Below are 25,738 nucleotides of genomic sequence, written 5' to 3' on the forward strand. Positions count from 1 at the left end.
TTTTATGCTCTTGTGAAGTAACTATGGTGAATAATGTTATGCCGAGATAACAATGTTTTAATGAGAATCTATGTGACGAGCATTTATTTTTGACATATTTGGTTGTAGCTATGTGTGCTTGCCATACTAAAGATCTCTCTCTTGCTAAGTGTGATGTCCCCTTCTAGCTAGAGACATCACTTTAGCTTGTGATTAGCCTATTAGAGACCCTCGTAGGCTAGTAGGATTGGTTAGAGGGTCACCTTGGTGTGGAGATCTTCCAAGGACCTGAGAAGAGTACACTTCTGGGTTGCCAGAGTTTGTTTATTATGAGTTTGGCTTGGTCAGGCTATTTTTAGCAATTTTGGAGTTATAAAGGTGGACCCCTGCTATTTTTAGAAAAGGGGTATGGTCATATGCAGCTCTATCATGTTAGCTCCCGGTTCAGACGACATTCAAAAATGTTGAGTAATAATGGAGATATTAATGTTTATTTAGTTAGAATAAACATTATTGCTTTTGAGCTTATATTATTAAGTTATAATATGTTTTTATATTATAACTTAAGTGAGGGTCATGATATCATAAAAGGGGGCCATATTTCAATTAATTGTGGGTCCAAGCTTATGGGAAAATTAAAAGGGGTTTTCTAAGTTTTAATGTAATAACATTTTTTATGTTATTATTATATTCTTTTATCCCACATTGAGCGTAGAGCCTCATTCTGGAGTTGAGGAGTCTTTATAAACAAACCTTGTCTTCCTTCAAGAGCATGTTATGGGAATTATTTAAAACCAGGGTTTCTACAAATTCGAGAAGAATTCAGACTGTGGAGGACGTAGTTTCTTCAGAGTTGATGCAATTTGAAGGTGTGAAATATCACCCGAATTTTGCCTGTGAGTTAGCTTCATCCAGAAGTCAATATTGTGTTTCAGTAGGAGAAAATTGGATGGATCTGTTTGCAGATTTATAACAGCAGCTACAGTACCGTGAACAGTGCGCTACAGTGTCGTGAACAGTGCGCTATAGTACACGTGAACAGTGCCGTGAACAGTACCATGAACAGTGCCCGTGAACAGTGACGTGAACAGTGCCGTGAACAGTACCGCGCTACAGTAAATTCAAAATCAGAGATTTAATATTGCAGATTTTGATAGGCGCTGCCTAGAGAGGGAGCAATCAGCAGCGTGTTTGCATTTTGGAGTCAAAAATCAGGTTTTTTCAACTATTAATGCTGATGTTTTTTTTATGTATTCTTCCAACAATAAACATTGTATAAATTGTATGAGCCATCTGAATAAATGAGTTCGATCAGCATTATAATTAGATTTGAGTTATAATTTTGGGTAAATTAGTTTCAATATTTGTATTCTCTTTTATAAACTCAAAAAAACCAGAAGCAGCTTGAAACATTCAAGAACCAACAAAAAACAATCATTACACTCAGGGAAACAAACAGTGATCAGCATAGAGCCTATTTGGGGTTCGTACAGTGGTATCAGAGCCTAGTTCCTGCCATCCTGAGGGTTTGGGAGTCATATGCAGCCACTGGAAATTGGACCACACAGGTACTATACCCGCAAGAGAGCTTTGATTGACAGAGAACAGCTACAGGAAACAGGAAATATGGAAGAGAGGTATGATGGTAGTCCACCTAGAAACAGGAGGAATAATGATGATCAGGATACCAGAGAATTCTTTCGTGCAATGGTTACAGGGCAGCAGCAGATGACACAGGCATTACAGGCACTCACTACTATGGTAGAAAGGATGAACCCACCTGTTAGACAGAATGGGGAACAGGGAGTACAGGGAGATAACAGGAGTGCTACAGGTAATCAGAGACCACAACGGACCCATTCTAGAACAGCTGATAGGCCTGCACGCCCTACATTTGTTCCGGAGGAGCCAGAAGAAGCTCCGATAGAGGAGGCGGCAGGAGACCCCATATTTGCAGATGCACTCATGGCTGCAAATGATGAATGGGAATTATTAGCTCCACAGGTTCAGGAGAGGATGACCTTTGAACGCTTTGTTAATCAGAGGAGAGAGCATTACAGGTCACTCAGATAGGATAGGAGGCCTAGAGGTCAAAATAGTGAGCTGAAGAGGGCTACAGGCAAGCTTACTATGCCTACATTTGATGGGAGTGGTAAGATGACAGCTCAAGCTTGGATTCATAAGCTTGACACATTTTTGGCACTGAGGCCAATGACAGAGATTGAAGCTATCAAATATGCCACCTTGCATTTGGAGGGAGTAGCACATGATTGGTGGTACCATGGTATGGTAACACTTCAGCATAACCAGGTGACAGAGTACCAGGACTTCGTGGATAAGTTGGTTGAAAGATTTGATAAGAAAGATCCAGAGATTTACTTCCGGGACTTAGCACAGTTGAAACAGACAGGCAACTTGGAGTATTTCATTGGTGAATTTCAGCGGTTGGCAGTGATGGTGCCAAACATTTCAGAGCGTAGATTGATAGTTCTTTTCATTGAGGGCCTATCCGAACCACTGAGAGGGTGGATAAAGGCATTTGATCCTATTTCTTTACAGGAAGCGATGAAAAAGGCAAGAAGTATGGAACATGCAGTCCCAACAAACAAATTTCAGTCCAAAGGAGCATCTTCTAGTAAGGATAACAAACCATTTTATAAAAAACCAGAGAGGACTGATTTTAAAAATGATTCTAAAGATAAAACTCCAGCACCTTTTGACAGGGAAACATTAAATGATCTGAGGAAGAAAAAATTATGTTTCTACTGTAAGGGACCCTATGATGCAAACCATGATTGTCCTCTTAGGCCAAAGGGAAAAGCTAACAGAGTTATGTGGGCATACTATGAGGAATCAGAATCAGATAATTCAGATCAGCAGTCTGATATAGAGGAAATGGATGGTGGAAAAGAGGAAGACAAGGCTGAAAACTTGTTTGAAATGGAGTCCAAGGATGGGGAAGGAGATGGGCAACTTAGGGAAGCTCGTCTCACTAGTATTAAGCAAGAAGGATCATTCCGGATGAGAGGAGTACTTGCTGGACAGCGAGTTATAACTTTGGTTGATACAGGTGCCACTCATAATTTCATCGATGCTAGGATGGTGGAGAAGCGTGGCATACAAACAGAGGAGTTTGGGGGAATTAGAGTGAGGGTAGCGGATGGCTATGTTCTCAATTGTGATCGTAAGATCACTAGACTCCCATTTAAAGTTAATAATTATGACTTTAAGGCAGATTTCTATGTTGTGCCTATGGGAGATACAGATATAGTTCTTGGGATGAGTTGGTTGCACGATATTGGTGAGTTCACTCTTAACCTCAAGGAGATGGAGATGAGGTTTAAAGTGAATGGGAAGACACATATCCTTAAGGCAATTAGGGATAGTGATCTTAGGATGGTCTCTTTTCGGAGGATGGCTAGATTGATTCGACATAATCAGGTAGAATGGGCAGCAGAGTGCATGTTAATGCCATCACAGGAGGGACAGCAGAAGATTGAATATCCTCCTGATATTCAGGAGCTTAGAGTTAAACACTCTAAGGTGTTTAGTGACATTCCACCAGGTAGACCACCAGACAGGGGTATTGAGCACATCATTGAGTTAGAGGAGGGGGCTAAGCCCATCATGATTACACCTTATAGGCATCCGAAGAGGTTGAAGGATGAAATTGAGAAAACCATAAAGGAGTTACTTGCTATGGGCCACATTAGACCAAGTAAGTCTCCTTTTGCTTCTTCAGTGGTGTTAGTAAAGAAGAAGGATGGGATATTGAGGATGTGCATTGATTACAGGGTGCTTAATAGGAAGACAATTAAAAACAGGTACCCCATTCCCAGGATCGATGAGTTGATAGATGAGCTTCATGGAGCTTGCTTCTTCTCAAAGATAGATTTGAGATCAGGTTATCACCAGATCAGAGTTAGAAAGCAGGATATTGAGAAGACAGCCTTCAGATGTCATTGTGGCCATTTTGAGTTTGTAGTTATGCCATTTGGGCTAACTAACGCACCCGCTACTTTTCAGGCAACAATGAATAGGGTTTTCCATCTTCAGTTGAGGAGATTTGTACTTGTCTTCTTCGATGATATCTTGGTATATAGTAGATCTTGGGAGGAGCACTTAGTTCACCTTGACACGGTGTTGGATATATTGGGCAGAGAATCCTTGTATGCAAAGGAGTTGAAGTGTGATTTGGGCATGACAGAGTTGTTGTACTTGGGTCACATCATCAGTGCAGAGGGCGTACGCATGGATCCTGAAAAGATTCGTGCCATTGTGGAGTGGCCTTCACCGGTGAACCTTACACAGTTGAGGGGCTTTCTGGGACTATGTGGTTTCTACAGGAGGTTTGTGGATGGATATTCCAGGCATGCAGCACCCTTAACAGATTTGATGAGAAAGGGAGCTTTTTTGTGGACTCCTAAGGCACAGGAGTGTTTCGAGAAATTTAAGGAGTTGATGACTTCTTGTCCAGTGTTAGCATTACCAGATTTCAACAAACCTTTTGAGCTACACTGTGATGCTTCCGGAGAGGGCATTGGAGCGGTGCTTATGCAGGAGAAGCACCCTATTGCTTATGAGAGCAGGAAATTGAGAGGGCCAGAGCGGAGCTTCAGTATATATGATAAGGAGATGTTAGCCATTATGCATGCTTTGGCTAAATTCAGGCAATATTTGGTAGGTAGCAAATTTTGTATCAAAACCGACCATAATAGCCTAAAGCATTTTCTAGGGCAGCGAGATCTCAATGATAGGCAACAAAAGTGGGTGAGCAAGTTACAGTCCTATGACTTTGATATTACATATTTTAAGGGGACGCAGAATGTAGTTGCTGATGCCTTATCACATAGGCCCCATTTGAGCTTATTGACAGACATATCGGAGGATTGGAGACACTTGATCCTTGCAGAGTATGCGAAGGATACTTGGGCAACTGGATTCATAGATGGGACTATTCAGGACAACAGATACACCCTTGTGAATGAGCTCATCATTTACAAAGGGCGAATATTTTTGGTCCCAGGATCAGCGGTGAGAAGGATGGTTCTGAAATCTTTTCATGATTCACCTATGGCAGGACATCCTGGTTTCTACAAGACTTACCGGCAGATTAGAGAGCGCTTCACATGGAAGGGGCTCAAAACAGAAGTACTTCAGTATGTTAGGGAGTGTCTCACTTGCCAGCAGAATAAGCAGGAACACTCCTATCCAGCCGGTTTACTGCAGCCACTTCCGATTCCTGATAGGAAGTGGGAGTGTTTGTCTATGGACTTTATCACAGGACTACCTAGAGCCCAAGGCAGGGACTGTATATATGTGGTTGTGGATCGCCTTACGAAGTTTGCACACTTCTTTCCGATCACTGCTACATACACTGCTACACAAGTGGCAGAGTTGTTCTTCAAAGAGATATTCAGATTACATGGCTTACCTCGGAGCATTGTGAGTGACAGAGATAGCAGGTTTATGAGTCACTTTTGGCAGGAGTTATTCAGGTTGTGTGCGACAGAGCTCACTCCGAGTACTAGCTACCACCCTCAAACAGATGGTCAGACGGAGATAGTGAACAAATGGGTGGAGGGATATCTCAAAAATTATATAGCAGGGCAACAGAAGGCATGGGTAAAGTGGATTTATCTCTGTGAGTATTGTTACAACACCACTTATCACATGTCTATTCAGATGTCACCCTTTATGGCCCTGTATGGGTATGAGGCACCCAATTTTATGGATCTGCTTTTGAGTGACAGTAGAGTGCCCAGTGTAGGTGATTTGTTACAGGAGAGTCAAGACATTGTTAAGACTCTCAAGGATAATATAACTAAGGCACAAAATCAGCAGAAGCAATACGCAGATCAAAAGAGGACTGAGCGGACTTTTGAGGTTGGAGATATGGTGTATCTTATGTTGCAGCCATACCGTCAATCCACTCTCAAGAAGAATGGTGCCGAGAAACTTAAGCCACGATACTATGGTCCATTTAGGATTATCAGGAAAGTGGGAGAGGTGGCTTATGAGTTAGACTTACCGGCAGAGAGCAAGGTGCACAATGTTTTTCATGTGTCACGTCTCAAGAAGGCGTTGGGGCATCATATTGTGCCTTCTACAGTATTACCGCCCCTGGATGATGAGGGAAAACTTGTTTTGATTCCGGAGGCTATCATTGATTTCAGAGAAAGGAACTTGAGGAGACGTACCATCCGGGAATATTTGGTGAAGTGGAAGGATTTGCCGGTAGAGGATGCTACTTGGGAGAGCGAGGAGATTTTACAGCATCCAGAGTTGATATTGCTTGAGGACAAGCAATTTCAGGGAGGGTGGACTGTGATGTCCCCTTCTAGCTAGAGACATCACTTTAGCTTGTGATTAGCCTATCAGAGACCCTCGTAGGCTAGTAGGATTGGTTAGAGGGTCACCTTGGTGTGGAGATCTTCCAAGGACCTGAGAAGAGTACACTTCTGGGTTGCCAGAGTTTGTTTATTATGAGTTTGGCTTGGTCAGGCTATTTTTAGCAATTTTGGAGTTATAAAGGTGGACCCCTGCTATTTTTAGAAAAGGGGTATGGTCATATGCAGCTCTATCATGTTAGCTCCCGGTTCAGACGACATTCAAAAATGTTGAGTAATAATGGAGATATTAATGTTTATTTAGTTAGAATAAACATTATTGGTTTTGAGCTTATATTATTAAGTTATAATATGTTTTTATATTATAACTTAAGTGAGGGTCATGATATCATAAAAGGGGGCCATATTTCAATTAATTGTGGGTCCAAGCTTATGGGAAAATTAAAAGGGGTTTTCTAAGTTTTAATGTAATAACATTTTTTATGTTATTATTATATTCTTTTATCCCACATTGAGCGTAGAGCCTCATTCTGGAGTTGAGGAGTCTTTATAAACAAACCTTGTCTTCCTTCAAGAGCATGTTATGGGAATTATTTAAAACCAGGGTTTCTACAAATTCGAGAAGAATTCAGACTGTGGAGGATGTAGTTTCTTCAGAGTTGATGCAATTTGAAGGTGTGAAATATCACCCGAATTTTGCCTGTGAGTTAGCTTCATCCAGAAGTCAATATTGTGTTTCAGTAGGAGAAAATTGGATGGATCTGTTTGCAGATTTATAACAGCAGCTACAGTACCGTGAACAGTGCGCTACAGTGTCGTGAACAGTGCGCTACAGTACGCGTGAACAGTGCCGTGAACAGTACCATGAACAGTGCCTGTGAACAGTGACGTGAACAGTGCCGTGAACAGTACCGCGCTACAGTAAATTCAAAATCAGAGATTTAATATTGCAGATTTTGATAGGCGCTGCCTAGAGAGGGAGCAATCAGCAGCGTGTTTGCATTTTGGAGTCAAAAATCAGGTTTTTTCAACTATTAATGCTGATGTTTTTTTTATGTATTCTTCCAACAATAAACATTGTATAAATTGTATGAGCCATCTGAATAAATGAGTTCGATCAGCATTATAATTAGATTTGAGTTATAATTTTGGGTAAATTAGTTTCAATATTTGTATTCTCTTTTATAAACTCAAAAAAACCAGAAGCAGCTTGAAACATTCAAGAACCAACAAAAAACAATCATTACACTCAGGGAAACAAACAGTGATCAGCATAGAGCCTATTTGGGGTTCGTACACTAAGAGGGAGTGTTGAAGACTGTAGCTGTGATAGATTTCTTTATCTTTGATTTTCTTATATTTTGAAATTAGGAAAATACGTTTCTATTGCGTCAACAACTAGAGAACATATTTATGATGATATTCTTGTCATATTCTTTACTATAATCAAGTGAGCACAATGTGGCATTCAATGTGTGCTAGGTGTCACACTCTAAATATTGACATTTTGTTATATGAAGAGACATGCAACATACAAAGAGTCATGCATTTGGAATATGAAGAGACTCGCATTTAGAAACTAAAGAGACCTTCAGTTGTGAAGAGTCTCTCAATTCAATATATATAGATGATTGGCTTGTGTGTATGACATTGTATCAAGTGGGAATCATTGTACTTGAACATTTATTATAATAATGAAAGAGATTTTTCTGGTGTGGCTATGTTTTTCACTTCAAGTTGAAGGGTTTTCCTAGGATAAGTTGTTGTGTCCGTATGCACCTATTTTAGTCTACTTTTTTTATTGTTGTTTATCATTGTTTCTAGGCAAAACATTAACACTCTGATGTATCGTAGGCCCTCTTTGTAATGTACCATAGGCCCTCCGCTAATGTAGCGGAGGCCCTCTTTGCGATGTACTGTAGGCCATTCTAATAAATTATAAGCCCTCTATGTGATGTGCTGTAGGCCCTTAATGCACTTGCACTCGCAGATGAATAACAGAGTATGCAAGAATGTTCATATACCAATTATTAAATTGAATCACTAGAGATTTCACAAGGTGTGCACATGTAAGAAGAAATTCAGATTCAATAATGATAGTATTTGTAATGACCCTGCTCAAATCTGATCCCAAAATGCTGATAAAGGTTCAAGAAAACGGTTTGCATACAAGAGTCATATGACTGATATAAAATTTCAGTTTGCTTTTATGGCTCTTTCCTTCACTTAGCATCAATAAGAATGCTTGCAAGAAGACTCTGAATTGACTAAACAATGACCTAACATGAATGTGCAACTTATTTTGACAATATTCAATGCATATATGTGACTGAAACTACTTGCAATATGCAGCTACAACAACTAGTAATTTTGACAAACACTTGGAATGCAAAATTATAACATTATTTATGCCAAAAAAGAGAACCTACAGCCAATTGACATTTTGTCAAACAATTGGCATGCAAACTAATAAGTTGATCATGAATGATAAATACATATTCAATTACACTATATCAGACCAGCAACTGATGTCTCCTTTATTGCACATAAAATGTCAACTACAATGCTAGTATGAAATGGCCAAGACTCTTTGCTTACATCCGCATGAATAATGCTTAAATTTGTTACAACTTTCACCTACAGCCTTACCTCCTAATATGCATCTAAATGATAAGAACAATGCATGTAATATCCAAAGGAACCTGATTGTAGATGTCTGTAATAATTTTCTCCAATGTTGCCTTTTTGTTTTGCTTTTTTCTATTCTGCTTTTTCACTTACTTTTTTCGGATCCGCTTTTTCGCTTTGCTTTTTCGAACTGTTTTTTCGGATCTGCTTTTTCGGACTGCTTTTTTCGGACTGCTTTTTCGGACTGCTTTTTCGGATTTGCTTCCAAAAACTCAAACCCTCAGGTAGTCTGAGTATACAAATTAAGCTCAACTTGAAATGGCTGAATACCACTTCCAAAGTGCAACCCTTCAGAAGGTCTTTCACTTCCTTAGTTATGCAATCTCTTGAGAGGTATCATTTTCAAGGATTATACTGAATATTTGCAAACTATCAAGCTCCACAAATGCTCATAGAAGATGCAGTTGAGTTACCAAATCCTGTGTATCCAAATGAGAGGCCAAGCCCTTTATTTATTTACTTTTCTAAGAAGTTACTAAGGACTTCTAGAAGCATCATTTTCTAAGAAGTTACTAAGAACTTCTAGAAACATCCATTATAGAATCCCATTATAATGCACTTTTATAATAAAATAACTTTATAAAATAAAAAGTGCAACTCAACTTAGAATTATAACATGTAGGCCCAATATAAGAAGTAATGATAAAATATAAATAATATCTCCAAGAGCATAATAAACCATCCAATCCCCAAATAAACGCCATAATGACTCTCTCATCACAACCACCCGTCTACGAGAGTCCGTGATAGACTGATCCGGCACGCAAAACGATGCCAACCAAAATGGGGACATTATAGTATTTCATGTTATATCTAAGGGATCTTCAATATAACAATTTCGAACCAAGAGCCAAATATAGATTTGTCTTTGAGTGAACACTTTTTACAAACTTGATGCACAATGTGAAATCTCCGAATGATATTTCCAATGGTAGATTAGGGTGGTTGTGAACCGCCAAAACTACATTCACTAAATAGGGAGGATCTTTCACCTCCGAAATGGCATACAAGAACTCTAATTGGAATTTGTAGTATAAATAAAATATCCAAGATGCACACGTACAACCACCTACAGGCAAGACCTACGAACAATGAAAAAATAAATGGGCGTGAGAGAAATAAATTAATTTTGGGGCCACACACAAATAATCTTAATTGAACTATTATATTATTATTTTGACCCTCTTTATTTTATAACTAAACTAATTAGTTAAATAAGACCAATTATTCTATTTTTGGGATCACTTAACTAATTAATTAATTAGGCCACTTTATTAAAATTGGGGACATTAGAGTATTTTGGAAACCACCCCTTAAAATATTATGGATTATGTAAGAACCTTGGAAATGGCATTGATGGACCCTAAGAAAGGGGAGAATTCAGCATTATAGGTGCGGACCTTGGAAAATGGGTGAGGATGCTTCTAGAACCATTGGGATGGACTCATTACATGGGTACAACCTTTTAGAAGACCTGGGTTGAATCTTTTGACAAGAATTTATATCTAGTGTAAGAGTTTTGAAGTTCTGCCACCATCTTGACAACAAACATTGTGGCATGTCTATGAATAAAGTCATGAAGATTTAATTTAGAACTGATAGTGGGCACCTTGCTGAAGGACACATTTTTTGAGTATTTTTTAAGACACATAAATGTGTTAGAGATCTCCAAAATGCGGCCACAAAGCCCCAACTAATCTTGTTCGTAGTGTAGCAGTTACAAAAGGAAGCATTGATATCCAAATTGATTAGTTAGATTCAAAATATCATATCAGGGCTAGTGGAAAAGGCCTGATAAAAAATGAATAAAAGAAGGATTGGAGTAAAATAGTTGGAATGGAATTTTAAAAAAAGGAGATCTTGGAAGTGGCAAGTAGATTGTAATAGAACTAGAATCAGTGGTCATGCCACTAAGCACAAAGAATGAAACCCAACAATTGAAGACTTTTATTTTCATGATTATAGTTGTAAGAATGATACTTAACAAGATTCCTCTTATCTTATGTGGAAATTTACTGATTTGTTTGGTTATTATTTAATAACTTATTTGAGCTTTTGTGCATTATGATATTGTCTTTTGTAGTTTATCTTCTATAGAAGGAAATAATTCTCTTATAAATGTGAGTTTGTATTGCTTGGTTTCACTAATCTGTCCCCTCATTCACTTTAAGGATGATTAAATTATATATCCTGCAATACATTATTTATTTTCACAGGTAATTAACTTTCTGATATGCCTTCACATTACTCCAGGCTAAGGGTGCAACTATGGTTTATCCTTGGGGAAAAGAGTCAAATTTGAAAGAAGCATTGGATATTATTCGAGAAAAGCATGGGCTGATGAAAGGAAAAATATTTATGACCTGGATTGACAACATACAGGAGAAGAAACTAGCAGAGGGTGTCTATCTTGTCACGTGGGAATCATGGGAGAAGTTTAATGGTAACTATTTCATATATTTGTTCTATCTAATACACTTCAAATTATGATGAATGCTGTGAGAAAAATGTGCATACATTTTGATTGAAAAATGAAATCTTCGATTTACTTTCCATATGATGAGGATTTACTTTATAAAAACAACTAAAAGAAGCTATGCCAAGCTTATTAAAAATGTTTTCTTTTTATGATATGGTGCTCTAAATTAGGAATATGCTCACTGCAAACCTTTTCTAATTTCACAGTGCTCTGAGAAATATTAGTGTATATCAATAATCAGTGTTGAAGAATTTACCATATACTTGGGACAGGGTCTAAGAAATGCAAATGGAGTATTGACAAACTGATATGGTGAAGTTATTCTTGCTGATACTGAAACAATGTTTGAATCAATCAGGATCTAATTGTGACATAGGTTGACTTGGGAGAATTTCGTAGATGCCAATATTTTATCATTGTATGCGTAGTTTGTTATTATTGATTCAGCCCCCTGACCATCTATTTTCCCCCATCACCCCCCTCTCAGTAAATTTGTGTGCTCTTCACCCTCATGAAAATTGGATATCTCACCACTTCAATCCCATTGATAATCTAGAGCATACTCATAATGTGGGTGTTACAGTGATGCCTCATTAAGTGAAGTTATTTTCAAGGTATCTACAATACCTTATTAAGTTGATGACACCTCATCAAGTGGGTGGTTACATTGCAAGGGCATCTATGGAGTATTCACGGTGACACCAGTGAAGCACACATTTTCAGGGTTCCATGATTGAAGGAGGAAGAAGTGGTAAATAATGGTAACTCCTCTTGATAATCATGGCACCATGGGAAAAAGATAAATAGGGGCATTGGAGTTCGGAAGGGGCACTTCCATTGCAATAAGCAAGAAGGTGCAGGCTTTGGGACAATTTTTTGAGGGAAGCTTGGGAGTCTTTGTTTTTTGGGGAAATTCCATCAAGTTGTTGTGTTTGTAGAAAGTGAGTCATTCTGTAGGGGAAACTCTGAAAATTCTTTTAGAAACATGCAGTGCATAGATTGGTCTTTTGTTTTTTGAAGGAGTAAGCTCCATTGTTGTTGAATGCTTGTGGAGGGATCAACTACATGCATTAGTATTTTGTCAGCATGTATAATTCTTGTTTGAAGGCCTCCCAAATCCATCTTGTTATTTATGATCTCTGGTATGGGTTAAATTTGTGTGTTTGCTGCAAGGACAAGCCTTCCATTCATTTGGCTCCCTATACTTGTTTGCATCAAGTTCAAAAGGAGGTGCATGCTGTATACTTAATGTATCACACTTGGAATAGAGCTTTTAAGCATGGAACTCAAGGTACGTAAGTGATGTACCTAAAGCAAGTCTTCTATAAATTGGTGCCTCATGGGAACAATAAATCCAATCTTATAATAAAACACCCCAACAAAGAAGAATTACAATAGTGAAAATGCAATAATACCCACCCTCAATCTTAAGGACAATATTCTTTCTTAGTGTCTCACAAAGCTAGCTAAGGAAAGAGCATTGAGGAAAGTGAACATGGATCTACAATCTCCAATGGATGCATTCACAAATCTATACATAAACATTGAGTCTATAACATCTAAGGTTGTAGAAGTAGCTCTTGCACACTCTAAGAGGAAGATCACTCTTGTAATTCCACTAGAGAAAGGATGAGAATTTGAATTCTGAATAAGTAGTTAAGAAAATTCTACACCCTAATCTTGAAGGAGTAGAAGCTAGTTCCCATAATGACTATTGAGAATGATGGCTCTTGTGCATCAATAGGTGAAAGATAAACACACAGTTTATTGCATAGTGTTTGAATGGAGTTGACTTTGTCTAGTAATCTAACCGTTGTGCCACTTAAGCTGGAAAATGTATGGTGCCACTTTAGAACATCCCTCTACTTTCTTTTCCCTTCAAGTTTATTTCATCTAATTACTTGATTCCTCGGCTTTACAAATACTCATGTTTTAGATGTCTTGAGGGATCAAAGAATTGCTTGTAGTTTGTACTTAGTAAACATTTGTCTTCAGCTTGGCCTTGGTCTTCTAGCATTGCTTTAATTGTGTCCATAATAGTTTATATGAGATCTATTAGTCAATTCACAGTACTTTAAAGGTTATTTACATGAAGCATGTTACCAAGTCAATATAATATGCAATTCCCCCCATTGGACGTCATCTTTTTGAGGATCCAAACTATTTCATTTGCATCATTTCGATGCTCTTGACTTATTGCTCATATAGCTGCCACTGATTTAGTAGGCTAGGTTCTTTTATTATAGTTTTGCTTTCTTATTTTGTAGTTGTCCTTTAATTATTGTTCTTTCGAAATAGATTGATTTTCACTTAAATTTTCAAAGACTCATCAAATATTTAAGAAGGTTCAAGCATTACCTAATAATTTGATAGTTGCTTCATTCTTCCTAATACCTCACATGTCATTTAGGTATCATTTAAATTATCTTGACACAATCTCAAATTAGTTGTTCGTAGCTTGCAAATGCTTGCCAATCGCATTCACCCACCAAATAGTAGAACAAAATACCAAAATAACTTATCCTCTCTTGAACAAAGTCTCATGTATGCTAAGATTGCTTGAAGATCATACGGCGACTCCAAGGTTCCTTCCAATGTCAGGTTTTGACTATGGATAAGATCGGTGGTTGATGTGATTTGGTGATGATCCCAAGGGGCCCTATGTATGTTTACTTAGATTCATTTTAAACCATATTGGATGTGGGAGCTACCTAAAGTTTTTGTAATGAAGTACTTTTTTGGGTTTTCAAAAAAAATGCAAAAATGAAATAGGATAGAGTTTAGAGGTTCTATTGTACTCCTAAGGGAAGTAATGACAATAGATGGTACCCTAGTGGATAAATTCCTTAATTTACCAAGCCTCTCTCTGCCAAGTTATACTACAACTATGCGTGACTTGGTGTAATCTTCAAGGTTTATGTGAAAGATTTTCATCCCACCACATACACCATCATAAAGAACAATATATATGAATGATAGAAGTTAAAATATGCATGAATGGGGTTCAGGCTAACTTTGCACAATGATTTAGAATCACTAAAACATCAAAAGTATGAACCAACGGAATTCATCAATACACCATCACATTCTCCATTGCAATCATAACAATTTAACTAAACTAAACTTAATCTAAGTGAGGGAATTTAAGAGAACAAGCAAGCACCAAGACACATCAAGTATTCACCAAGCTTCAATGAAAACTCTATTATCTTAGTAGCTCATAGAAGCAATCTCAAAAATCATCCCCTTACAAATGAGAAGTGAGGCCTTTATATAGGTCCTTGATTACAATGGGGGGCCCAAATGGGGACTATAACCGATGGCCAAGATTGTGCCACATCAGCCCTAATTAGAGTTAGGGCAAAGAAATGGAATTTACATTAATACAATAAGGAATCCATTACCATAGAAAGTAATTAATGCCCACTATGCATGCTTGCACAAAAAGAGAGTGGCGTGTAATAAATGTCCACTATGCATGTCCATTACTTGATAAATGATCAGTCTTCCTTGAATAGATTATTCTTGATTCCATTCTTTGAATGTGGAGAAGTTTGACTTGTAGACCTTGACTTATCAAGAAAGATAATTTGGTGCCATGAAATCATGATGGACGCCATGTAATCTTGAGCCTCTTCTTACTGCGTCATTTTGTAACTAGAATCCAACTTTGGCTGACTTCTCTGAAAATCTCTCCTCAAACATTCCCATCTTCCATGTACCTACTTGGAAATTTAACTCCCTGAAATGGATTGGAATCCCTTGCTGATAATTATCACTTTATAGTTTCCTCATATTGAACTTCCTTCACCATGTTCTTGGATTTCTGGATTTGAACTTTGAATGCCTAGGACTGGATCAATCAATACTCGGATGTCTTTGATGCTGGGACTAGAATTTGGGACTTGAGCATCTTTCTTGAATCTCTAAAATTGGAGCTTTCACATGCTTTCTCTTGTAATGCTTTGAATCTACTTTGTTATGCCTTATGTTTTCAAAGAATTTGCCTTTTTTTCATCATCATCAGTCATTTCTCCAATCATGGGTGCACTCTTGAAGAGGGTGAAATTTGAGATATGGAGGAGAAATTTTCCAACACTTAGCCTTTTTTCCTTTCATGAAGGAGAAAATTTGTGACACTTAGTCATTTTTTCCTTCAGTCCCATAGACCTTTTCATGGTCTTTTGTTGGACATTAATATCATTATCTTATCTTATCTTCCATGAAGGAGAAATTTTCAACACTTAAGTCATTTTTCCTCTTTCCATGAAGGAGAAATTTCCAACACTTAGCCATTTTTGTTTTCAATGAGGGAAAAACTTCCAACACTTAGCCGTTTTTTCTTTCACGAAGGAGAAATTTCCCAATACTTAGCAGTTTTTCTCGAGATTTCTAGTTTCTTGCTAGCGGAAATTTTGAGTAGTCATGGATTTTGTCCATGATGAAAGAATTCCACAACAACCATCTTTCTCCAAGGAGGGTTTTTTGAGTGATCATGGATTTTGTCCATGATGGAAGAATTCCGCGACACCCATTTTTCTCCAAGGCAGAGGAAATTTTGAGTGATCATGGATTATGTCCGCGATGGAAGAATTCCACAACTACCTTTTTTTTCTAAGGCAAGATCTTTTGAGTGGTCATGGATTTTTTCCATGATGGAAGAATTTCATGACAACCATTTTTCCTGATTTTTTTATGCCTTTCCACTTTTGGATATTTCAAGGATGATTCCAAACATAACCATTTTTTGATTGACTATCTTGCTTGCTCATTCTTTTGTATATAGAAATATATACCCGTTTGTCTCTTTATCAACTAGATTTCACTTGTTGCCAAAACAAACTTGCCAAAGATAGACTTTTTAGAAATACTAAGTTGTCTCAAAGTCAAAATAAGGTCAATTTGTGAGGCAACGAAATTTACTAAAAATTGACTTACTAAATTTCTAAAAATAGTATGTCAAGACATTCAATTCTTTGACAAACAAATAGTTTCTATTAGGGAACCACATGGACAACACTTTCTAGACTGGGCTAGTTTTATTGATTCTCATTCGAAAGAGGGGACCTTAAAAGACCAAGCCCAAGACTACCAAGAACTAAAACCAAAAGGACAAGACTAAGAGAAAAAAAGGGGCCCCCATTTGCAATGGGGCGATGGTGTGAAAACCCCACAACATCTAGCACCCACCCAAAGAAGAACATTTCAAGGATAAAACTTGTACAAAACAAAGAACCTTTGACTAGCTCCACTTATACCTATCCAACAACTATGAAATGCACTCAAAATAGAAGAAACCACAAATTGGGCATAACACCTTCATCCTCAATTACGTGTGTAAGTGTATTCATTCCCTGCTAGACAAGAACCTAGAAAGCCTCTCAGATCCATTGGACTTAGCTATTTTGATATCCTTACTTCAAAAGCATCCTGGATAGAGCCTCACTGCTAGTCAAGTGTTCATAGCCTTGACGAGGTTATCGCTGTAGTCAACCACGAAAATTTCTCTACCTTTAGTAACTATTTTTATAACACCGGTAGAGGTATTCACACACCTAGAGCCAAACCCTTTCATTTTTCATTTTTCCTTCTTTTTCTTTCTTTTCCCTCTTTTCAACACTTTGTTTGGCTTATGAGTAGTGAAGCTTGGAGAGGGTTTGGAAAATCACAGTGGCACTGAAGCAGGTGTATGATTTTTACTAATCCCAATTTCACCTCGAGAACTCTCTAAGCACTCAGAGCAATTAAGTGTGAGTAAAATGTTGTAATCGAAAGACTTGGATGCTTCAGACCCAATGAATGAATTCAATCCAAATTTAGTACAAATCCTTTTTGCAAGATAAGGTTATTAGGAATCCAATCTCCAATTCAAGAAACTAGACAAAGAGATATTGAGGAAATATACCAAACAAATCCACTAGGAGAAATACCATAGTGCATTGTCTAACACCCCACCTTTCTCACAAATTTGGATTCCCCTCACTAAACTAACCAAGAAGGAAATTGAACTAAAGGAGGCTAGACAACTAAAGGAAACAACAACCAAACCACTCAAAGAAATCTCAAGTCAAATGACTTGGGGAAAATTAACTTCCTGGCTGGACAAGAAAACAACTATTCTAACCAACATAAAGGAAACCCACTCTAACCCTCTTGAACCAAGTGGTTCAAGACAAACCTAATCTAACTATGTACAAAATCCCCAAAAGGATGACACAAATCAAACAAATATGTACACTTGATCTAACATGGTTTCTAAAGATTTTCAAGACTAGCAAGGAAGTAAGGGTTCTCAAATTGGCATTTTTATCCTTTATAAGTGAATTACACTATTTCTTTAAGGTTGTAATGGAATAGTGACATCTATTCTCAAATAAGAGAATAGGATGAATGTCCCACCCTGATTTAGCTTAGTGTAAATGAGTAGTTAAGTGTTCTATCGAATTTAGTAGCACTAAGAGGGGGCAGCTTTCTCTGAGAAGTAGGAGAGACATTGTCGTAGATGCTATGGCTGGAACTGCTATTTTGCAATTGATCCTTAAGACCTGTCAGTTGCAAAATATCCACAGTTTTGTTAGTTGTGGTCATAGTGACTTACAAAACTGTCACCCAACAAAAGAAAACTGTGAGGTCATTTCCTTTTCCTTTCTTTCTCTTTTTGATAGAACTGTTAGTTCTACTCATATTTTCCCTTTTCCTTCTACCCCTTCCTGATAAGTTTTTTTTAATAGCTTCATTAACTTCATTTCTTATGTCTTGATTAGGGGTAATAAGACTTTCAACTTCTGCCATTTTTCCATTTTCACCACTGTCAGTAAGGCCAACTTCAGTTTCTAAAGGATAAGAAGAATCATACTGTTCAGATAAGAGGCCCAGTTCTATATTTTTTCTGTTCATTGATAGCTTCCAAACAAATTGTTCCCCTCACCGTCTAAGACTGATTTATGCACTTTAACATTAATAGTAGAATCTTGTTTAGTTGTAGACTTATCTTTTTCAACATTATGGTTTAATGCTATCCCCTTATTGTCTACTACATTTCCAGTACATGAAGAGTCTGAAAGAGCTTTTTCAATTCTTTGCCTTACCTTATTCAATTCTTTAAGCTTATCCAGAACCAGTTTTTGTGCATTCATCTTCCTCATATTATTTAAGCCATTGTTTTGAATAACAACATCAGTCTTTTTAGTACCTTTATCCTTGTTAACAGTGGGCTCTATATTGGTCTCGTCATCTTCAGTCATGGCAGTAGTTACCATCCCATCTGCCACTGGCCCATCTTTTCCCAGTCTGACTTCTACGGGTGACTTCATGGGGGTTAGGCTGTTTCATTTTTTCAGAATTTTCAGTAACCTTCTTGTAACTGCTAATCTCCTCACTAGGACTCTTTTCAAGGGGGCTCCCATAAGCGTCATCCACAGGAGGTCTATTGGAAAATCCTTATTGACAGGAGGCTTAGGATAGGAATCACTCCCATTCCTTCTATTAGCAGGTATTTTAGGGCAGTCTTTCTTGTGGTGACTATCAGTTTTGCATAGAAAACATGAATTAAGGCCACCAAGGGCCTCAATATGACAGATTATGTTTGCTCATCTAAGGGGAATTGGAGAATTTGACGGCATCTGGGATTTGAATCCCTTAATTAAAGGAAATAAGGATTCTAACATTAAGACGAGGCAAAGTAGTCCTAGTTTCTTAAATCTTTAAGATTGAACCAATAGGTTTGAGCAGTAGGGGGAGAAATCTCCAGCATTGTGCTGGAATATTTGTAACTTACCCACCTTGGTGTTGAGCAGAAAAGATTTTCATCATGCAATACAATAGGGGCCCAGAGGATGGCTTTGAATATAGGTTCTCCCACATTCCAGTTTTTTTAAAAAGGTTTATTTTCTGCTGTTCAACTCCTATTTATTGTGCTTCAACTCATTCCAGGGGCTGGAGCAAGAATACCTGTTCTAGTGCTTCCAATTTTAATTTATTTTGATCTTTCAAGATTATGAGTTATGGTTTTATTCACCTTTCCCACGATTAATATTCATTATAGTATTTAATGTTATGAGCTATGATAAAACACTATAAGCTGAAACAACTTGCCATAGCTTGAGCTATTCCTACTAAAGTCCTTAAGCCGATGAATTTGTCATTTCTTTCTTAGTTCTCAAAATCTATGTTCTCACAATTCCATTTCTTCAGTTTAATTTAATCAATTTGTACAGATGCAGAGCACAAAGGACATTATGCGACTGCCATTCTTGTCTCAAAGGTATCAATTCTTTATCTATTTAAATTTTATTTTCCTTTCATTTAAAGTTGAAAAGTTTATTAACTTACTGAAACTAAAATAGGTTTAACAGTTAAATGGCATGTAATGTCTTGTCTCTATTGGACTCACCCAGATATGATAATTTAGCTATTCTTCTTTTCTGCTCAGGAGAAAACCCCAAATAGAGTGGAGTGGTTAAGGGTTCATGAGACAACGATGAACCACAGTTTATGATAGTTTAGTTTCAAGCTACAATTAATCAATAATGCTCTATTGACCATTATTGCAGGGAGAGGATAATCCACTTATTTGATTTGTACTGCACAATGAATTTTCCCATTGTTTTTCCTGTTGCCACATTGACATGGGGAAAGATTTGACATATTTATTTTTGTATTCTAAATTTTGAATTTGGTAAGAATAATTCATCTTAGTACGCTATGGATCTTCTCATCCATATTGGTGTAAATTTTCATGTGTTTACCTCAGGGATGCTTCTATATTTTCTTTTTCACTAATGATGTAATTCATCATTCTTACCTAGTGTTGCACTGATCAAACGATACTTTCCTCACTTCTATGTAGCTCTGTTCTTATTTGCTTTAAATCAATATACAAAACTGCATGGCGAGTTAGTCAAGATGGATAATAAACTGGAGCTGCAAAGGTGCAAGGTTCTGAGGTATTTACAGATGTTCAAAATGTACTTTTGGGTACAATTTGGATTCTGCTTTGGTACTCAGAGAGGGATACAAAATTCCCCTTTGCAAGTATACTATATGATATAAACTCAGTTATAAAGTAAGAAGGCCAACATTTCATTGGAGTATAATACTCATTTATCTCCCTTGAACTCTATAATTACCATGTTCAATTTTTATGAATGATGATAAGTTTTTTTCAAATTATTGCATCCAATTATGGAGCCTTTCTAAGTTTCTACAATACATGGAAGCTAATAAAGTCACATGCTTTGTAATGTTCTAGGGTTTTATAATCTGCCCTTACAGTCCCAATTGATTTTAAATCTTCACAACACGAGCAATGTAATGTCCCTACTTGTAAGGGCTTATAATATTGTCTTGTTTTTTTCAAGGAATCAATTTAATGTTTATCATTGCATTATTTAATCAAAATAATTCTTCTTAAATGTATACATTCATATCCTATCTACTACATTGTATGTATAGGCTAGGTCACTTGGGGATTGGACAAGGAAACTGCATTAAAGACTTGACAAGACTTCGGTCATTGTCTTTCAAATGGGTGCTTTCCATCCCTCACCATACCTAGATGCTATACCATACTCCAATCCTTAAACATTGTGGTGGGGTCCCATAGCTTGTTAAACCTAAACCCAAGAGTTAGAATATACCTCTCTTGCCTTAGGGCTCAACCCTAACCTCTTATCCACCTAGTCCTTACTGATTAACATAATCTTGAGATCTTATTTTTATTTCTTTTTGAATTATTAGTCCTTTATTAATGACTCAATTTAAATGTTTACTTCTTTTAATCTAATTATTTCAAGGAGAAGAAATTACTCATTCCTATTATCTCATATTCCTTTCATTAACTTATGTTATATTACCTTTTACCATGATTTATTTAAACAATACTTACCATAATACATATTTTATTTACCTTTGGCGGTTGACGTGACTATGCAACATGTTCTCTCCTCACGATGTCATCGTACCACGTGCGGGTACTACTGCTTGTAGAGTGCTCTGACTCAAACTCTGCTCCTTTTCCTTCGCTATCTATCCTTTCTTCTTCCTTGGTTGCGTCGTCCTTGCTCTATGACTTCCACGTCCTTCTCACCTTTTTACCCTCTTGTTTTTTTGGTCGATATGTCTCTATCCTCAGTCAGCCCTTCAATGAATTATTCCTTCTAGATTATCTCAACTACATATTTACTTTCCAAAAATCTTCATTTTCTAATTATAAGGAAAGGAAAAAATATGTCATCATACCACATGCAGGTACTATTGCTTGCAGAGTGCTCTGACTCAAACTCTGCTCCATTTCCTTTGGTGTCTATCCTTTCTTCTTCCCTGGTTGCGTCGTCCTTGCTCTACGACTTCCACGTCCTCACATTTCCCCTCCTCTTGTTTTCTTGGTCCATGTGGCTCTATCCTTGGTAGGCCCTTCAATGAATTATTCCTTCTATATTATCTCAATTATATATCTACTTTCCAAAATTCTTCATTTTCTAATTATAAGGAAAGTAAAAAAAATACATTTTCGTTTCTTCTTTTCCAAGAGTCACAACTTTTCATAATACAAATCCGTTGAAAAGTCACAATACTTAATAATCAATTTTTTTTTTTGAAGAGTTGCAATTGTTCATAATTATGACCCTTTCAAAGGTTTGCATCCTTTCAATATCATTAATACCTTTTCAAAAAGTCACTTACTTATTTTCTTAATATTACTTTCCTCTTCTATTTTTCCTTTTGTACTCCTCTCCTCTTCTCTTTCTTTTTTCTTCTCTCTAAAATAAGCTCTCCTCCCTTTTATATTTTAATTTTAAGGAGTCATGTCTATTTGTTAAACATTTAGATTGAATTTTTATTAGATTTAGTTAATTTATATTATTCTATGTTATATTATTTATTTACTTATTTATTTGTGTTTATTTTATTTATTATTAAATTCTATTTAGAAAATTAATATACTTTTTACAATATTGTCTCTTGTATTTAATTTAATTAATTTTTTTACTTATTGAAAATTTATTATTTTTTAATTATTTAAAATATTATATTAAATATTATTTTATTAATAATATAGATTAAATAATTGTTATTTTGTTGTTTTATATTTTAGTATTAGTTTAATATAACTTTATTATTTATTTAGTAACATTGTATTATTTAATTATTATTAAAATTCTATCTTAAAATGGGGATATGACAGTTTGACTTTCCTCAAATTGCCTATCCTCAAGCAATTAGATAATTTCTTTTGTTGAGTTGAAATATATATTTCTTTTAGTCCAAATTATTAGGTTGATATCATGGAAATGTTAGGATCCTTTCTAATAGGCATTAACTTTCTAAATTAGTCTTTTATATAAATTATTTTTTCTAGATCTTTTTTAACCTTATAGGATGGCAAGATCATGCTCTGATACCATTGTAATGTCCCTACTTGTAAGGGCTTATAATATTGTCCTATTTTTTTTCAAAGAATCAATTTAAAGTTTATCATTGCATTATTTAATCAAAATAATTCTTCTTAAATGTATACATTCATATCCTATCTATTACATTGTATGTATAGGCTAGGTCACCCAGGGATTGGACAAGGAAACCACATTAAAGACTTGACAAGACCTTGGTCCTCATCTTTCAAATGGGCATTTTCCATCCTTCACCATGCCTAGATGCTATGTACATTGTGGTGGAGTCCCATAGCTCGTTAAACCTAAACCCAAGAGTTAGAATATACCTCTCTTGCCTTAGGACTCAACCCTACCCTCTTATCCACCTAGTCCTTACTGATTAACATAATCCTGAGATCTTATTTTTATTTCTTTTTGAATTATTAATCCTTTCTTTATTAATGACTCTATTTAAATGTTTATTCCTTTTAATCTAATTATTTCAATGAGAAGAAATTACTCATTCCTATTATCTCATATTCCTTTCATTAACTTATGTTATATTACCTTTAACATGATTTATTTAAACAATACTTACCATAATACATATTTTATTTACCTTTGGTGGTTGACGTGACTATGCAACATGTTCTCTCCTCACAATGTCACTGTAGCACGTGCGGGTACTACTGCTTGTAGAGTGCTCTGACTCAAACTTTGCTCCTTTTCCTTCGCTATCTATCCTTTCTTCTTCCCTGGTTGCGTCGTCCTTGCTCTATGACTTCCACGTCCTTCTCACCTTTTTCCCCTCTTGTTTTTTTGGTCTATGTGTCTCTATCCTCAGTCGGCCCTTCAATGAATTATTCCTTCTAGATTATCTCAACTACATATTTACTTTTCAAAAATATTCATTTTCTAATTATAAAAAAAGCAAAAAATATACTTTTTTGTTTCTTCTTTTCCAAGAGTTACAACCTTTCATAATACAAATCCTTTGAAAGGTCACAATACTTTATAATCAACTTTTTTCTTTTTTTAAGAGCTGCGACTATTCATAATTATGACCCTTTCAAAGTTTCACATCCTTTCAATATCATTGATACCTTTTCAAAAAGTCACTTTCATATTTTCTTCATATTACTTTCCTCTTCTATTTTTCCTTTTGTACTCCTCTCCTCTTCTCTTTCTTTTTTCCTCCTCTCTAAAATAAACTCTCCTCTCTTTTATATCTTAATTTTAAGCAGTCATGTCTATTTGTCAAACATCTCTTGAGATTTCATTAGATTTAGTTAATTTATATTATTTATTTACTTACTTATTTGTGTTTATTTTATTTATTATTAAATTCTATTTAGAAAGTTAATATACTTTCTACAATATTGTCTCTTGTATTTAATTTTATTTCTTTCTTTACTAATTGAAATTTTATTATTTTTTAATTATTTAAAATATCATACTAAATATTATTTTATTGATAATATAGATTAAATAATTATTATTTCATTGTTTTATAGTTTAGTATTAGTTTAATATAACTTTATTATTTATTCAATAACATTTTATTATCTAATTATTATTAAATTCTTTCTTAAAATGAGGATATGACAAGTAAGAAGTGAAATAAGAGTAATAATAATTGATTCCGATAGAAATTCTCAAGGAAACAAATGATTCATCTATGAGCTTTAAACAAAATTCTGGACTTGAAGTCGTGATTTATGAAATTGTTTGTTCTTGAAAGAGTTTACAAGTTCTTTTTTATGAGCAATGAATCTAGTTCTATCATTGTCCTTAGAAAATCGTTGCTTATAAGGGTTTGTGTGTGGCAACTGGATAATCAGTAGAGCCCAAATCTTTCCACTTGATATTGGTTTGTTTGATGCCTAATCTAAGATTTGAAACATGATAATCCTCAAATAACTATTGTCTCGAATGATTAGTGCCTTGTAAAAATGATTTCAGATGCAACAAGGATGAAGTTCAAGCCTAAGTTTCCCTATGCAGAGATTCAATTCAGATTTGGGCCTTAATATTCTGGGGACAGTTCAGATCTACCGTGGTAGATAGTTTTATGGTCACACCTTATGTCGACTGTGTGAAATTTGCACAACCTCAATAGGTAGAAAACAACTTCCTAACAGTTCTCTCCTTTAAGAGATGCTTGCCAGTCTTCTATGCTACACATAACAGTATGGAGATTTCTGATCAATAAATGACAACCCAAGATTAGGATTGCAATATGAGATAAGGGCTTGCATCATGCCTTAGATTAATTGAGGGGTTTCATCCTCAACATCTACTTTGTGATGTTCCTTTCCCAACGATGACCAAGACTGTCCTTCCTGTGTGTTGAAAGGCACCTTTAGAATCGACTTCTGCCACACCTAGAGGCATTTTCCAATGTCCAGATGGTTCAGGGAGGGCAGTGGTCATATGGTGGAAACCATATAGGACCGTACAATTGTGAATGTAAGTTGTATGGTATTAACTAGTAGGAGCCATACGGTTAGGTTGTAAGCCATACGATGTTGCAAGGTAGGGGTTGGGTTGGAGATCGTATGGTGGTGACTGGGAGGCTATACGATATGTGGAGGGAGAAGCCATTTGGAATGGGGAGATGATAGGGTTGTACGATAATGCTTGGGGAATTGTATGGTGGTGAAGAGAAGATGTCGTGAAGTGATGGAGATGTACGGTGAGGTGTAAGAGACTGAAAGTGATGCAGGTCAAGGGTGGGAGCAAAAACGATGCCAAAGATAGACCAAATACCCTCTTGCCAATACACAAAACAAACTCCAATAATATTATAGTCTAAACACACATACAATCCAAAAATTATATGACTTGTAAATAACAATGATGCTCCGATT

At 36.2% G+C, this 25,738-nt stretch overlaps 1 protein-coding gene across 3 annotated transcripts in view; it reads left to right on the top strand.

Annotated features, from left to right (window-relative positions):
* LOC149570023 (putative sucrose-phosphatase 2) overlaps window positions 1-20,228 on the top strand; it is a 178,185-nt gene extending 157,957 nt beyond the window's left edge. For 2 of the 3 annotated variants that reach the window (XM_089822683.1, XM_089822685.1), the window contains 3 exons: window positions 11,271-11,460; window positions 19,713-19,759; window positions 19,928-20,228. In XM_089822683.1, coding sequence (XP_089678809.1) covers window positions 11,271-11,460; window positions 19,713-19,759; window positions 19,928-19,993 — 303 coding nt within the window. In that variant the 3' untranslated portion in view covers window positions 19,994-20,228. Of the gene's footprint in view, window positions 1-11,233; window positions 11,461-19,712; window positions 19,760-19,927 lie in introns of those variants that run through there. The other variant, XM_089822684.1, reaches the window with a different exon arrangement.
* Window positions 20,229-25,738: the final 5,510 nt, after the last annotated feature.

The sequence above is a fragment of the Cupressus sempervirens genome, chromosome 3, assembly GCF_028749045.1.
Source record: "Cupressus sempervirens isolate cs-2001-9-10 chromosome 3, ASM2874904v1, whole genome shotgun sequence".
Lineage (NCBI taxonomy): Eukaryota > Viridiplantae > Streptophyta > Pinopsida > Cupressales > Cupressaceae > Cupressus > Cupressus sempervirens.